At 34.0% G+C, this 17,807-nt stretch overlaps 1 protein-coding gene across 1 annotated transcript in view; it reads right to left on the bottom strand.

Annotated features, from left to right (window-relative positions):
• AGMO (alkylglycerol monooxygenase) overlaps positions 1 to 17,807 on the bottom strand; it is a 338,930-nt gene that overhangs the window by 154,634 nt on the left and 166,489 nt on the right. Inside the window, exons 11-12 of the mRNA XM_007463784.1 lie at positions 10,777 to 10,859; positions 4,891 to 4,996 (exon numbers count right to left, since the gene is read on the bottom strand). Coding sequence (XP_007463846.1) covers positions 4,891 to 4,996; positions 10,777 to 10,859 — 189 coding nt within the window. The remainder of the gene's footprint in view (positions 1 to 4,890; positions 4,997 to 10,776; positions 10,860 to 17,807) is intronic.

The following is a 17,807-nucleotide window of genomic DNA, read 5'->3' as shown; positions in this document are numbered from 1 at the left end:
CTTCCATAAGTTTTGGGGGTTTTTTTGCGGTACGCGGGCCTCTCACTGCTGTGGCCTCTCCCGTTGCAGAGCACAGGCTCCGGACGCGCAGGCTCAGCGGCCATGGCTCACGGGACCAGCCGCTCCGCGGCATGCGGGATCCTCCCAGACCGGAGCGCGAACCCGTGTCCCCTGCATCGGCAGGCGGACTCTCAACCACTGCGCCACCAGGGAAGCCCTTCCATAAGTTTTTTATTCTCCTTTTTGTTGAGGGAACGAAGGTGTGGTTATTTTAGATAATCTCTCAAGGCCATACAACCAACTGGCAGAGCTGGAGATGGCACTTAGATTTGTGTGACTTCAAAGCCAATGCTTTTTCCAGTACCCTAAACTATCTCCTCAATTAAATAAAAAGTTATGTGAAACAAAATATATATAGTATCAAAATATATGCAAACAAGTATTTCTCATTATCTTATATACCTATATATTTATCAAAATATTTATTCATCTTTGACCTTGCTATCTTCTCTTTAAGTGTCTTTCAGGTTAGACACGTTTAAAGCTACTGATGCAAGTTAAATCAATCACAAATTCATAGGTGATCTTAGAAAAAACAAATTGTACCTGAGCCAGCAGAAAAAAAAAATGTGTTGCTTATGTGAGTGAGAAATGAGTGAATGAAACAGTGAGGTGATTGGTTTTCTGTCAAATTTCTAATACATAAAACAGCAAGTTTTTAAAAAAGTATGTGAGTCAGTCAAGATATTGATTGACCTATCCAAAGAGAAATGTACAAGGGCATGGACTAATCATTTCATGCACTAGATAGACAACTATGCACTTGTATACCAGTAAATTTTATTTATAAATAGCGAGAGCACCACACCCTTACTTAATGTTCTCGTGGATCCAAGCTAAAGGGAATAAAACTTCCACATGGAAGTCACAGGATCAGATTCATACCTTGTATTTCTGACTCAGAATTGTAACTACCTAAGAGCTCTTTTATAATCTAAGTGAAAAATAATTTAGGGTCACTTTTCCAGTCTGTGTGTGCTTGTGTGCATGTGTTTTTAGCTGAACAGGTGTGGTCAGCAGTACGCTTGTTTAACATAGGACTGTAGTCATGCACACCTATGGAATTTGGCTTACATAATAAAGCAATATAACAGACAATCTCCAACCAGCCTTCGAGATAAATAGAGAAGAGTCATCGGGCTACAAGCTGATGTTGGCAATACATACAACATTGATTTATAAAAGAAAGAGGATTAATTGGTTCAATGTCTCTGATTCTAATGATAGCTTCAAAGAAAAATGATGAGAACACTGTATCCTTATAGAATTATCACTCCTAGTCAGTCAGTCCTAATTCATATTGAATGGAGTCACTGAGGCCATTCATTAGGTTTCTGTACAACTTGTGGGGTGCAAAGAACAGTTTTAGTAAACTGTTAAATGGTAACTTTAAACTGTTAAATAGTAAACTTTAATAAATGGTAAAGATTTACATAAAGTTCTAAGAAATAAAAATGTTAGGAAAACACAAATTTGAAATTCACAATTAGGAAACAAGATTTGGTAACTGGTTTTAATTTTTAAATTTTTGAACTTTAAAAAGAAGTGGAAAAAAGCCTATTTCACAGGTAAAAATGTTGATAATAAGATACTGGCTCAGTCTTTACCATATAGTTATTGACCTCTGGTCAGAGAAGACTTATTCAGGTTTAACATCGGAAATTCAGTGGTTAATAATAATAATATTTTAATAATGATAATAGTAGTACAAATACTTTTTATAACAACAATAATAGCAGTAATAATAGTAATATGAATAATGATAATTAAAATGTATCAAGTGCTTCCTATGTTCTTCCTTTGTGTCATTTAATTTTTCCACCAAGCCACATGGAGTAGACAGCATTATTATACCACTTTAAGGAAATGTTTTAGTGGCAAATCACAGGCAATATCTGTTCTTGAAGAATTGGCCATGTGTGTGCCTTTCTGGAAAGAACAGGTAAGCAGCTTGAAAGATTTGGCCATGGTCCTCCCTTCCTTGAATCATAAACCAAAGATAATTCAGAGGTAACTTATTCAAACTATTAGTCTTTTCAGAACACTTTGCAGCTAAATGGATAAGACCTTTTAGCTCTCCACATTTTTCAAGGTACTTTTGTTACACTGCATCTGAAATTTGAACTAAACCCCTTGAGGTAGGTGAGCACTGCTATCAATACATGGAAGAAAACATTGCTTAGTGATCAAGAGCTATGGTGTCAGACTTTGCTGTATCCTGACTTGTTTGCATATTACCTCTGTGAATTCAAACAAGTGATTCAACCTGTTGCTCCGTTTTCCATTATGAAAATAATAAGAGTGATCACATCATGAGTTTGATATGAAGACTAAACGAAATAATGCAGGTAAGTCTTTTAGAACATAGTATAAGCTATACGCATATTAACTCTCGTTAAACCTATTTTACAGGTGAACGACCTGAGGCCGAGTCCAATGTCCAAAAAAGTGAGTGTCAGGCTAAGAATCCATTACCATAACATTAAGTTCAACATTGTTGCTCCTTCCCAACCCCTATGTCAGTAGTTCCCAAACTTGACTTTTGGATCTCGTGGCAAGCCAAAAAATTATTTCAAGGGATCCTTAAGCTCATATAAAATAATAATAATAGCACCTAACATTTATTAAGCATGTACTATGTGTTAAGCACTGGACTAAATCTCTTACATAGATTATCTCATTTAATTCTCAAAACCCTATTTGATAGACATTATTAGTTTATCCCTTTACAGATGAGGAAGTTAAAGCCAAGAATATTTAAGTGATCAAATAACTGCCCAAGGACACACCGAAAGTAAATTCCTGAGCCAGGAATCAAATTCAGAAAATATGGCTTCAAAGCTCAAATCCTAACATTCACTTTCACCTACTGACTAATTTAAGTAAACAGATAGCGTTTCACCCCTAGAGTTCATCACCCTCAAAAGCTGGACACACTACACTGCCCTTCACTATCCCACCATCACAAACCCCAATGTTTTTTGTAACTATACCTTTTCACGTTTGCAACATGGACAACTTAAAGAACCTACTTTCTCTCTTTGCTCTGGAGCATTTAAGATAAACTACCACAATATACCCAAGAGTAGGTTCATTAAATGGAATTACTCTCCTTCATGCCTCCAATTAGAAGGACTTCCCTCATATAAAATGTGAAAATGCTATGTTTTTTTTTATTTTTAAGGGTTTTTTTTTTGCATTTATATTTCTAAACTTCATTAAACATGTACAATTTATGCTTCTTTATTTTGATTTTAGGTCGTAACATCAAGAAACAAAATATACGTAGACATATTAACTTTATTTAATTCCTATTTAAATATATATGTTAGATTAGATGATATCCAAGATCCTGGTACTAAGATTTAATACCTCATTATTTTAATTTAGATTTTTTAAAAATTGGAAATATATTTACATGGTTCAGAAATTTTAAGGTACCAAAATATATTAACTTAATGAAGAATCTTCCCCCATTCCTTTCTTCTAGTCACACAATTCACTTTCCCACAGGCAACCACGTGTAAGGATCTTGTTTATATTTCTGAATACATTTACATACATGTAAAATTATTTGTACATTTATATACATATAACTCCCCTTCTTCATTTTTATACTTATACGCCTTGTATGGTAGCATACTTCACAGATTCTCCTGTTTCAAGTTTTATTCTCTTTCTCTCTTTTCCCCTCTCTCTCTCTCTCTGTTTAATATATACACACATGATGCAGCAAGCTCAAATATATATGTATTTTTTATAAATGCTCCATACTGGTATTAAAAACTTTGCTCTTTCCATTGGTAAATGCATATTCTACTTTGTGAGTGAACCACAAAATTTAAGCAGTTCCCTATTAATGGCTATTAGGTTGTTTTCAGTCATTCCATTACAAATGACTAATTTTGCATATACATCAGTTTGCACACGTGTGAGCCTGTCATTTGTGTAGCACAAATTCTTTGGAGTGGAATGCTGGGTCAAAGGGTATGAGTATTTGTAATTTGATAAGTATCACTGAATTGTCTTCCAAAGAGCCTGTCTCAACTTATAATTATTACTCAATTATGAAAGTGTCTCTTTCAGTTTTCCATTAACACTGGAGAGAATATTAGCATCTATGTTTCATGACTAAATAAGGTTACACAATGCACATTCCGAGGATGTTGGTGGGTTGCTCAGCACCAAAGTTAAACAATATAACCCTTGATTTAAAAGAATAAAACCATGCCCATTAAAACAATAGTGATGAGAATTATGTTTTTTAACAGTTATCTAAGATTCAAAATCATAAATATGAATGCAAAAGTTCAGTGTTCTTGGAAGATAAGTTTTAATCCTAACAGGTCAAATTAAACATATTTTTCAGTTGTAGAAAAATCTGAATTACATTAATGATTTTATTTCTATAGAATTATTAACTCTTGCAAGTAATTAACAAAACATCCTAGTCGCAATTTTCACTTTAACAGCCTAAAAAGAAAAATCTCAAATGGCAGAGACTCTGCCAAGAACTTTTTGTAAAGTCACTTCTACCACTTGTTGAGAAACAACTACTTTCTTTATAAACATCATGCAATGCAATTTGTCCAACCACTTTATGAAGGTTAACAGTATCAACCCAAATTTAGAGACCAAAATACTGAGACTCAACAATATTAACTAGCTCAAGGTGACACAACAAATAAGTACTGGCAAGTAAGTGAATGGGTAAAAATTTCCCACAAATACTAGTCACAAAATAAATAGACAAAAACATTGTTGAATCAATGAATTAAATATGCAACAGATGTTTAATCCTGCTATAGCTACCTAAAGCAAATATCTTACCTCAAAAGCAAATGACAAAGAAGGGATGAAAGACTTCAGATGACCCAATCTACACAGCATTAGGAACACCAAGCAACGGAAAGTTTCCAGAACAGCTGCCTTAGGTCTGAAATAAAATGTCATTTACATGCATTAGCTTTATTTTGTTTTGTTTTGGGGGTTTTTTGCGGTACGCGGGCCTCTCACTGTTGTGGCCTCTCCCGTTGCGGAGCACAGGCTCTGGACGCGCAGGCTCAGCGGCCATGGCTCACGGGCCCAGCCGCTCCACGGAATGTGGGATCTTCCCGGACCCGGGCACGAACCCGTGTCCACTGCATCGGCAGGCAGACTCTCAACCACTGTGCCACCAGGGAAGCCCTACATGCATTAGCTTTAAATATGTTCTTTATTACCCGGTATAATTAATAGAGTGATATACACTTAATTTTCAAGAAACACATAGTATTTTAATATATTTGAGGAGCATGTGCCTCTGAAGCTGCTTGAAAAAAGGCATTAAACTAAGAAACAAAATGCATCTTTTAAAGAAAATCTATTCTTTATCAATTTATTGCTTAGTCTGAGAATTGCTGAATTAGGGTGAAACATTTTCAACTAATAAATAAAATATTAGACAACTAAATTTCTAGGGTTTCAAGACTAGACTCCCCTCACTGACCCAATACTTTCAAACTTCATTCATTTAATAAATGACTTCTTAGGAGGACTGACATAGTTAACGACAGTACTCTAAAACAATGAACGCTCGAATTATGAAATATTGGGAACATGACCATGTGTAATTAAGTCTAACATGATAGGCAGCATAGACCTTTATTAATTATTTTGTGATGAATATTTTCGTTATATATAGTATTCTTGAAATTCAAACTCTAACATATAAAATAGGTATATGTATTTAAAATGGAGTTGAGGGTCACACAGATAGGCATTTATAAATTGCCTTATAATAACAGGAATGAACAGCTACTTTATCAGATTAAAATACACTTCATATAATAGTCAACCAACATTTATTGTATAATTAAATATTTTCATAAAAGACAAATGGTATTTTTATGTAAGATGAATTTTCTAATAAAATATTATTGAATTAATGTCATTATAATAAAGTTATATTTTATTTAGAATATAGAGGTAAAGAAAAAAGTATAAAAAATCTAAAAGTGTATTTATGAAGCTTAAAAAATTCTTCTGCCATCAATTATGACATGTTGTGGACTTCCCTGGTGATGCAACTGTTAAGAATCCGCCTGCCAATGCAGGGGACACGGGTTGGAGCACTGGTCCAGGAAGATCCCACATGCCATGGAGCAACTAAGCCGGTGCGCCACAACTACTGAGCCTGCGCTCTAGAGCCCACGAGCCACAACTACTGAAGCCTGTGCACCCAGAGCCCGTGCTCTGCCACAAAAGAGAAGACACCACAATGAGAAGCCTGCTCACCACACCGAAGAGTGGCGCCCGCTCGCCACAACTAGAGAAAAGCCTGTGCGCAGCAATGAAGACCCAATGCAGTCCAAAATAAATAAATAATAATAATAAAAAAATTATGACATGTTGTTTCTATAAAATTGAATATAACATTTTTTGCAAAAATAGACAACACATTCCTACCAAATAATTTAAACTCAGTTAAAACAGGGTGACAGTTTATGATTCATTTGTATCCAAGTAATGTGATTTTTGTGTATGTGAAAAAAGTGTTAAGAAATTTTGTTCCCTTGTAAAATAATCTTATTTCATTACTGTAAACTATTATTTTTGAAATTGATATTTGGGTAATTTTCAGTGATAAAACAGAAAATAAAATTTCTAATTTAAAACACATTTATTTTTATTAATTCTGTTCTATCGTTTACTGTTTAACTTTATATTGTGAAATGAAACATACATAGGGAGAAGTACACAAAACAGAAATATGCAGCTCAATGATTTTCAACAAATAAACAACCATACAACCACTACTCAATAGTAGCCCCCCCAAAGACATCTCACCTCCTCAATACTTCCACCCTCCCTCTGTTGCAAAAAGAATCACAACCTGTTAGTTTATCATTTATGCTAATCATACCATTTCTAGCTCTCTTTTACTTATATTTTTATTGCTTTAGCATAAATTTCTAAAAACTGTTCTTTACTCATCTTTTTTTTTACTTTTTGTAAATGAAATTATATTGTGTGCACCTTTTTGTATTTAGCATCTTTCAATCAGTGTTGTTAGTGAGATACATCTACGATTCTGCATGCAGCAGTAGGTCATTCTTCACTCGTGCATAGTATTCCATTGTGCGAACCTACGAATATTCATGCATCCATTCACCTTGTGAAGGACATTTGGATTGTTGGCCACATTTGTTTATTAGGAACAATGCTTTCTGAACATTCTTTCACGTGGTTTTGGGGTGCATTGTTAGCATATATCTGGAATTGAATGGCCAGGTTATAGGGTATGTGTGTGTGTGTGTGTGTGTATATATATATATACACACACAAACACACACACATATATTCAAATTTAGTAAAATTCTCAGTTTTTCAAATTAGGTATCACAATGTAAACTGCCTCCTTTAGGGTGTGAGCATTCCAACAGGTGGTATTGTCAATTCTTTTAATTTTAGCCATTTGTGATACAAGGTCTTTGTTGCTTATAAAAATTGGCAAATACCATCTCCTACCTGAGAATTTTACTTTTGTACTGTCTTAATAAGAGTGAATTTTTGAAGAACTTTCGTAATATTATTCTAATCTAATTCGTAATATTCGTAATATTTCGTAATATTATTCTAATCTAATTCATCAGTTTTATCTATGTGATTAGGGATTTCTGTGAACCATTTAATATTTTTACCTACTCCAAGGTTATAGAGATATGTTACTATACTATCTGCTGGAATCTGTACTGGCTTTCCTCTCACTTTTAAATCTGCAATCCCCTGACCCCAGAATTAATTTTTTTATGGTGTGAAATATTTGTCAAGTTTATTTTTCTTATTCCTACGTGGAAATTCAGTTTTACTAAGACCATTTATTGAAAAGATAGCATTTTCCCGTAGCTCTGCAGGGACACCTTTATCACAAATCAAGTCCATATATATGCATAGATCTGTTTCTAGGATCTCTGCTCTAATCTTTGTGCCAATAAAACATGTCTAATTACTGTAGCTTTATAATAAATCTTGATAGCCAGTAACTCAACTCCTGCCATTGTAAAAAAATCTCAAGATTGTGCTGGCTATTATTGGGCCTTTGCATTTCCATATACGTGTATTTTAGAAAGGTCCTGTCAAATTCCACAAAGAAGACACCTTTTATAATTTTAATTCAAATTGCACTGAATATGTAAATCAATTGCTGAAATTATAATCTTTACAATATTGAGGATTCTAATTTATGAAGTTATCTCTCCAATTTTAAAAATTCTTTATTTTTCACAGTATTTCAATAGTTCTATAGTGTAGTTTAGAGATTTTGTACTCATTTTTTTAGGATTGGTTTTTCTTGGTATTTGATATATTTGATGCTATTGCATAAAGTTTTATATTTCCCAGTACATAAAAATATCGTTGATGATAATTTCTTTAAAACTTTTCTGAAACTCATCCATTAATTTGAATAAATTCCCTATAGATTCCTTAGATATTCTAATTAATTCACTAATTAGCTTTTAGATTAACATAAATTAATTTTCTAATTAATTTATTAATTCCTTTCAAATCCTTATGGCTTTTCTCTTTCCTTTCTCCACTGACAGTTTCCAGCCCATTAATTAAATAATGAGCATATCTAACTGCTTCTCAGTTTCAAAGGAAAATTTTCAACATTTCACTATCTCAAATGTGAAGCTTGCTATAGAAATTTGTATAAACAGTTTTTACTTCACCTACATTTTTGCTGGATATAGAATTACAGGTTAGCAGTAATTTTCTTTCAGCACTTTAAAAATATCATTTCATTCTCTTCTGGCTTCCTTTGCACAATGACATACCTATATCTCAGTATGAGGTCCTAAATAAGGCCAGAGGCAGGGGAGACTTTATATAAATATATACAATAAGAATAACTTAATGTATCATAGGACATATTGTGATAAAATCAATAGCTTGCTTATTTGGCCTATTTATTTGTATCCATGGAAACAAAAAAATCATCATTAAAAACATAAAACTATGCTATTGTTATGGGCTGATTGATAATTTTACTACATATATGGAACCAACATATATGTAGTATATGTTGTATATGTGTAGTATATGTGAACTTTAAAATGTGATCCTGATTCTTTGGATCTGGCTAATTATTTCAGATTATCTTGTGACTCAGTTTTTCATTTTCTCTTCTTATGGCTTAGTATGCATTTTATTTCTAATATAGAAAAGTAGGGATGGATGGAAAGCCAAACAAGTTAAATGATAAAATAAACACAATTTTTAAACTATGGAAGGAAATACGTTTAAAATTCTACACACTGTTTACATATGACTATGTGAAGTGTGCCAGCTGCATCACTCTACCAAATGTTTATAGCAAAGGCATATTGTACACAGTTCCATTAACCATTTGGACTTGCATCTTGATGAAACTTCAGAATCTACTGGTATTCCAGAGCAGCTATTAAGCATTTCTTAGGAAAGTGACATGATATTCAATATAGATTAAATGTATGTTTACTGGACTTTGACATTTAAAATTTCCTGAAAGTAATCTGGTTATTGGTTACCTACTTGAAAAACAATTACACTACAACGATGATAAGATTTCAAGAATGACTGAGCTTTTTTGCCGTTTTTCACAGTTACATGTAAATTCTATAATACGTGAATTCTGGGGTCATATTGCTTGGGTTTGTGTTCTATCTCTTAGTGTTCTTCTGTCTGACTTTCATAACCTGTAAAATGGAGTTTATAGTAATTCTTATCTTAAAGTGTTACAAGAAATAATTAAGCATTCTGTGGCACATAGTAAGTACATAAGTATTGGTATTAGTATTAATTTTAATGATTGATAAATTTTAAGCAATAACAAGTGGGTGTTTTGCTATATACCTTCAGCCATAAAAGCAATTTAAAATTGTTCAAGTGAATGTATTTTCTGGCCAGAGTAGTATTTGAAACTGGATTCATTAAATACTATGCTGTGTGAGGGTAAAGGACATAAACTTTAAATACGCAGTTGGCCCTCCATATTCATGGGTTCTGCATCTCAGATTCAACCAACTACAGATGAAAACATACTTTTAAAAAATTCCAGAAAGTTCCAAAAAGTAAAACTTGAATTTCCCACTGCCAGCAACTATTTACATAGCATTTATATTGTATTTACAACTATTTACATAGCACATACATTGTATGAAGTATTATAAGTAATTTAGATAGATGATTTAAATTTATGGGAGCATGTACATAGGTTCTGTGCAAATACTATGCCATTTTACATAAGGGACTTGAGCATCTGCAGATTTTGGTATGGGGGTGAGCGGGGCTAGGTCCTGGAACCAATCTCTTGCCAATACCGAGAGACAACTATATATACACTTAGGTGTATATTCTGAACTGTTCAATAGCAAAGGAAAAATAAATAATTTTTAGGTTTTATTACATACTCAGAGTTATACTCTATGTTTTGCTGACTTAATCATTATATTTTATAAGTTTTCTTAATATACTTGAAAAACCTAAATTTCACTTAAAGGGCTTAGATTTAAAATGGACTTTTGATTTAAAACCAGACAAACCACTACTCTGTCTCATTTAAAATGAAGGTGTGAATTTGTAGTTTCAACTTTATGTTTTTAATAACAAACATTTGCTGAATTTCAAAATTTCACATATATTTTAAAAACCACATTATAAAGTTACATAAAATGAAAGAATTTCACTTCTTACCTTTGATCCAGAAGAAATCCAATGGAGGTCAAGGTCAGGATAATGAAGCAAGCCCTCAGAAGGAGAGTGACCTGTGAGAGTACCTGTCAAAGAAACACAGAGACCAATGGATCTTTAGGTGAGTCATCCAAAGGAGCATCAGAATTTAAAGCTGACAAGAATAACAGACTCAATTTTATTTTATGTTATACCATTTGTTACTGACATTTTTCAAGAAGGTTGAATATGCAGAGAACATTTTGGTTTTCCTAATGTCATTTAGTTATCTTGTTGGACACTTGGAGAATGAATTAGACAATTCTAATGATGTTTTGCTTAAAGTGTTCTTTCTAATAATTCTCCTTTGAAGTTTTGGCTTTCGTAATTCTTTGAAACACATCTCCACATATGGAGAAATCACTTACATTTTTATGAATAAATATCACATTTCAATGGTTATTTTTAATTTTCAAAAGTGTCTTTAATAAAGAAAATACTTAAAGGAGAATGTGTTATGAGTGCAAACACATACATGAAAGAAATTATACACATCCACTCACATTTTTATTTGATGAAATCTGTATGTTCCTCTGTACATGTCAAGCGTCCTTTTTTGAATTAGTAACAAAAACCACATATTTCTTTGTTATAATTATAAATTAATTATGCATTTTGTTTACACATAAAAATTTAATAATAATGTTTATTGAGCATCTACTATTTTATAGCTTCCATGCTATGTGTTTCACACATGCTAATTCTTTTCATATTCCCAACGAACTTGCAAAGTAGGTATCATCATATATGTCTCATATATGAAAAAACAAACCTGGAATCAAAAGATGAAGTAACTTTTCCATCATCACACAGAAATAAATGATGCCTCTGAAATTCAAAACAGACCTACCTGACCCTTAAGTGTGACAATGGTAGAACACATATGAGCAACAAACTTAAAGGGGTCAGAAGCAGAGATCTATACTGAAGTTACATATCTCATGTTAGGGCCAGATGGCTACCACTTCAGATTGAGAGTGGATCATAAAAGCAAGGAGTTGGATGCACAGCCAATGGACGATTTCCCTACTCACTGATGGTATGTATGTTTCACCTTTATGAGAACACCAAAGGTTCTTTTATGTTGGCTAAAATAGTGATTGAACGCTCTCTCTTTTTTCTTTTTCCTGAAATAACTAGAGGTAATTTCAAGTCATTACTAACTAATATACACACCTACAACTAAGTAGCATCTATCCAAAGTTATAAACAAAAGTTACCAACTGCAATTGCTACTCACATCCAAGATCTCAGTTCGATATCATCTTCTAAATCAGCGCAGTCTCTCATGGCCAACTTTTAACACCTCCCTAGTTACTTTCTAAATGCCTACAATGGCACCCAGAATTGCCAAGGGGCTTTAACCCTCCAGGGCAATAGTTTAGTAGAAGAGTATTGTTGAGTGGTGGTGCAGTGGTTGAGAGTCCGCCTGCCGATGCAGGGGACATGGATTCGTGCCCCGGTCCGGGAAGATCCCACAGTGGAGCGGCTGGGCCTGTGAGCCATGGCCGCTGAGCCTGCGCGTCCGGAGCCTGTGCTCCGCAACGGGAGAGGCCACAACAGTGAGAGGCCCGCGTACTGCAAGAAAACAAACAAACAAACAAAAAACAAAACTGAATAAAAAGTGTCAGAATGTTTAGGAATATGGAGACAGTGCTCGATATCAGATATAGGATGAGGAGTTCAGTGAACTCCAGAACGTTTGAATGGAGAGCAGGAGAGTACTATTTGGGTATGTGGAATTCCATGGTGGCCACTTTGGGACAGTAAAGCAGAAAAACAAAAACAAAAACAAAACAAAACAAAAAACACACCAGAAAAATATTTTCTTGGTGCTAGAAGTAACTAGGTGTGCTTGAGTAGATTAATGTTTGCTTAGGGGAACTATTTTGTCTCTAAAGAAAATGCTTCTTACACCACTATTGCTTCTTTTTGATCTTTTAGGGAAAAATTCATATGGAAGGGAGAAATGATTTGTGCCCCAAACCTACAGCATGATTTTAAATGCTCTATAAGAATGCAGCGCTTGAAATTATTTGAACCTATTAGCCATGTAACCAGTCAAATTGTTCAGCATTTCTAAGTCTCTCTTACGTGTTCAGTACATCTGAAATAAAATATGAGTTTGGCAAAGACTATAATAAAGTACTTAGAAGAGTGCTTGGCATAAAGTAAGAAGTCAATTCGTGATATGATTATCATCATTGTTATTATATTCAGGCTATACTAATTTTCTAAATGGCTCTTAGGCTAATCTTAATTACTTACAATAAGTTAAGGAAGCACAAATAAAAGGTTTATTAGCTCTTTCAAATATCATAGGAAATTCAGAGACAGGACAAAATATATTTTTTGTTTTGGTTAGGGAATTTATGATCCCTGGACAAAAAAAGAATAAAGAACTCCTCTCTCCACAAATTGCTTCCCAGCTAATGGCGTCTGAGTGAAAACCAACTTAATACAGCTATCTGGCTGCCTAGTGAAGCTTCTACTTGGCTATTACACATCTGAAACTTAGCCTGCCTAAAACCCTGTATCTGATTTCCTTCTCCACACCACACGCTCCCCACTCTTCGTTTTAGGGATGGTACCCACAGTTTTTCATTTGCTCAAGCCCAAAACCCATAACTCATCCTTGACTCTTTCTCTCACTATCTACTTCTAATACGTCAGCACAATATTTGAAATACATCCAGAATAAAGATATTTGCTACAAACAGCACACACACACAATACCATGTTTCACCCCCAACATTATCTCTACTATATTAAAATACCCTCCTAACTGGTCTCTCTGATTCTAAATTGTGTATCCACCTATCCTGGCTTCCCTCCCCTGGTATGTAGCCAGAGCTATCTCTTTAAAACTAAGTCATATTATATCATTCTTATGTTCTAAATCCCCCAGGAGCTTGAAACCTCAGTAAGAATAAAGCTCAGAGTCCTTACTCTGGCCTCTACACAACATACCCACTATTATCATATAATTCCTGAATCATTTCTGTCTTTCATTCTTATGCTACATCAGAAATTTCGCTCTTCCTTGAATATGACAAACATCCTTCCCACTCAAATCTGTTTCATCTACTGTCTCTTAGGCTTGAAATGAGTTCCCACACTAACCCTTATGGTTTACTCCTTCATTCCATTCAGGTAACTACTGCATGTCCTTGTTCATCCTGTATAAAATATACTTCTCCACAATGCTCTATAACCTTATTCTGTTGTACTTTCCTCCATACAACTTATCATGCCCATACACTTATACATTTGCTTGCTTGTTCATTCTCTAGCTGTTTGTTGTCTGTCTTCTCGCACTCCCTAAGAGAGGTTTTACCTTTTTATTCACTATTATATCCCAAGTGCCTAGAACACTGCCCAGCACATAGTCAGTAGCTAATATGGTTTTAGAATGACTGACTGAATTATTGAATTATTTTACATTTGTGTTTATTATTCATACCTTTAATATAATTCTAATTGGCTTAATAAATAATTTAATATTACAACATTAATATTTAATTTAATATCAATATTTTAGTCCTTAAAATTAAAATTATTTAATAATTTAATATTAATATACTAAATGCTTGTGTTAAATATTTAAAACATTAAATACTTTAATATTTCTATGTTTAATTTCTTAAAGAACAAAATTGCCCTAAAACTGTTTGAGTTTAAAGGAAACTAAGATTACCAGAAGAAGAAATCCAATACTGAACACATGCTTCCTTTAGAGAGTCCGTTTTCCTATGAAACGCTTACGTTTTTCCATATTATATCCTTTGATAGGCTAATCAGTTGATCTTCTCTGACTTCTACACATTCATTCCATGAATATGTGTTGAGCATTTGCTAGGAACTGTGGTAAATAGGAGTTTAAGAGCGTGAGCAAGAAAGACAAAAGCCCTGCCTAGAAATCACACTACTTTAATCCCTGCTGGTGGGACCATAGTCCAGCTACACTAGAGCAAAAAGGAGGGAAAAATAGAATAGACTTTATAGACTTTGACCACTGTAAATACTTAGCCTCCTGTGTTTTAAACAAGATGTGAAATGACATGAAGCTTGTTAATTTTTTATAACAGTACAATTTCATTTTTCATTGGGTTTACTACCATTTTACACCATTCACTGCTAGTATATCTCTAATGTAAGATATTGCTGTCCTAAAGTGCTAAAATGGAATTATTCTAAATTAGGCTTTGAATATATTATAAGTCTTTATCACAAAAAATGAGAAGGTCCATAACTATAAAAAGCTTATGAAGCAAGGAATTAATAATTTTCCTCCTTTAAAATTATCTTTCAAATCCCAAGCAGTTTGGTAGCTCTTACTTCCATACGTTTCTCAGTGCGGGAATTGCTGTCCAGATTTTTACGCTTGAAAAAAGCAAACATCCCTGCAACTTTAAGTAGATGAGAAAAAATACTCATGAGGCAATGTTAACTACATAGGAACTCAAAAATTACATGTTTGATGCAATGTTGCTTAAACAATTAATGAAGGTGTGAGAAGTCCTCCCTTTGCCCACAGGTATATAAAGAAGAAAGCCTTTTTCTTCTTGAATGGGGATATCACCCTCTTACTATTCCACAGAAAAATTCTGGTGATCAACATAATTACCTTTCATGTTTTCCCACCCGACAAATCTCACAAAGGGAAATATCAGACCCATACACTATGTCCTAAAATAATAGTAAGTGTCTGTATATATACTTTTTTAAAGAACTTTGTGTATTGTCAGAGGTAATTTGATAATATTTTCCATAGTTTTATTCTAAGGATTTAGAAATGAAAATGTCTTGATTTTATTGTATCAGGGTTGTGCATTTTTAGGATTTTCTGAAAAGATCTACTAAAGTCATTATTTTGACTCAAAATGTTCATCTTCCCAAACATCTGTAAAATAAGGTCAAAATTTTCCTAATACTTAAGTGTCTGTAACCTCTGATGTGAAGGCAGAAAATTTGGTTTGGGGCACACTTGCTCTGCTACCTCATCGTCCCTGTGACTCTGATGGCTCCTTTTAGATACCTTGTGCTGAAACCTAAGGCTTGAAGATGCTTCCCAGTATTACAACGTAGACACAGGAACAGAACTCAAGGTGATATCATAAAACAATCTGTAATTCTATATGGATCTCAAGCATCTATATTGAAATAAGATCCTGTTTTTAAAAATATATATAACAGTATTGACTATATTTTTTTTCAATATTTTCAGAACGTTTGGTTTCTGTTGAAGCATACATAAAGAAATATAATTAGAATTAACATTTTCTATAATTTCAAACAAGAAGCAAACTAAATAAATATATCAAAGGTGAAAATATATTGCCTAAAATGTCTAACAAATATATAGTTCAGAAGCACTGAATTGGTATGGAATAGTGAGTTTCTACAAAAATGTGTAAGAAATAAAAGCAAAAAATTTTATTTTAAAAACTTTAAGTAACATAACTTGAAGAATAGTTATGTTGTAGTCATATTTCAATCTATGATTCCACTCTGTTAATAATGAATGTGCACCCAACTAAATAGAGAAACAAGGACTGATTTTCCCTCCCACTTGAAAACAAAACAAAACAAAGCAAAACAACATATCTGAAACAATTGTTTTCAAGACCCTGGACACCAGGCAACAAAGGTCAGTGATCCCAGGGAAACGGGATACAAATGACGTGACCCCTCATTATTGCTCCAGGTTACTACCTTGAGAGAGTTTCTATGCTGCTGCACAGAGGGAACTCAGAGGGGTCTGGTGGACTCCCTGATTTGAGGAGATGGAGCTGGGATTTGGGAGAAGCCAGGGAGGCTATTATTTGGAAGAGAGTACCAAAGAGGAGAGAGCTGCATAGACAGAACTCTATTCATCTGCAGCAGGTGCCCATCAAGTCTCGTAGATCAGCTCATGCATGTGAGGAGACTATCAAAGGTTAGAAAAGGACTAGAGCTTGCAATGCCCAGAGCTCACAACAGGGCCAGCTGGAGTACAAGTTCCCATCAGCCAGACTGGACAGCCTCATGATTCACTGGGCATTGGGTAGAGAAATCTGTGCATTGACATATACACAATGGAATATTACTCAGCCATAAAAAGGAATGAAATTGAGTTATTTGTAATGAGGTGGATGGACCTAGAGTCTGTCATACAGAGTGAAGTAAGTCAGAAAGAGAAAAACAAATACTGTATGCTAACGCACATATATGGAATCTAAAAATTTGGTACTGATGAACCTAGTGGCAGGGGAAGAATAAAGATGCAGAAGTAGACAATGGACTTGAGGATACAGGGGGTAAGGGGAAGCTGGGACGAAGTGAGAGAGTAGCATTGACATATATACACTACCAAATGTAAAATGGGTGGCTAGTGGGAAGCTGCTGCATAGCACAGCGAGATCAGCTCAGTGCTTTGTGATGACCTAGAGGGGTGGGATAGGGAGGGTGGGAGGGAGGCTCCAGAGGGAGGGGATGTGGGGATATATGTATACTTATAGCTGATTCACTTTGTTGTACAACAGAAACTAACACAACATTGCAAAGCAATTATACTCCAATAAGGATATGAAAAAAAACCCTGTGCATTGAGATTTTGAGTTTCCAAAGCTGAATTAAAGTATCTAATTTTTACATATTTTTAATAAGTCAAAATGAGATCTTAATTCAAATTATAAGCAGTTCATGGTTGGTTGTATTTATTATACGATAGCTTTTAAAAGAGCTGCCTGATGCTAAACAAATTTTGAGACAGTACTAATAGTATGAAGATATATTTAATTTCACAGTTAATATTTCATTATTTGATGCAAAAGGCATTTTTAAATGTTCAATTTCCCACTTTATTATATTTCAATACAGTGGACAAAAATAGATTTTTCACAGGAATTCACAGTGATCACTTTTCTAAGTTCCCAAAGTCTATGCTTATTAGACAGGTAGTTTTGGTTAATATCCTTCCTTTACTAATACACATTTATTACATTCATTTCATG

This window comes from Lipotes vexillifer, unplaced genomic scaffold, assembly GCF_000442215.2.
Source record: "Lipotes vexillifer unplaced genomic scaffold, Lipotes_vexillifer_v1.1 scaffold489, whole genome shotgun sequence".
Classification (NCBI taxonomy): Eukaryota; Metazoa; Chordata; class Mammalia; order Artiodactyla; family Lipotidae; genus Lipotes; species Lipotes vexillifer.
Note: the sequence above shows the minus strand (reverse complement) of the source record. Positions and strands in the feature narration are given on the sequence as shown.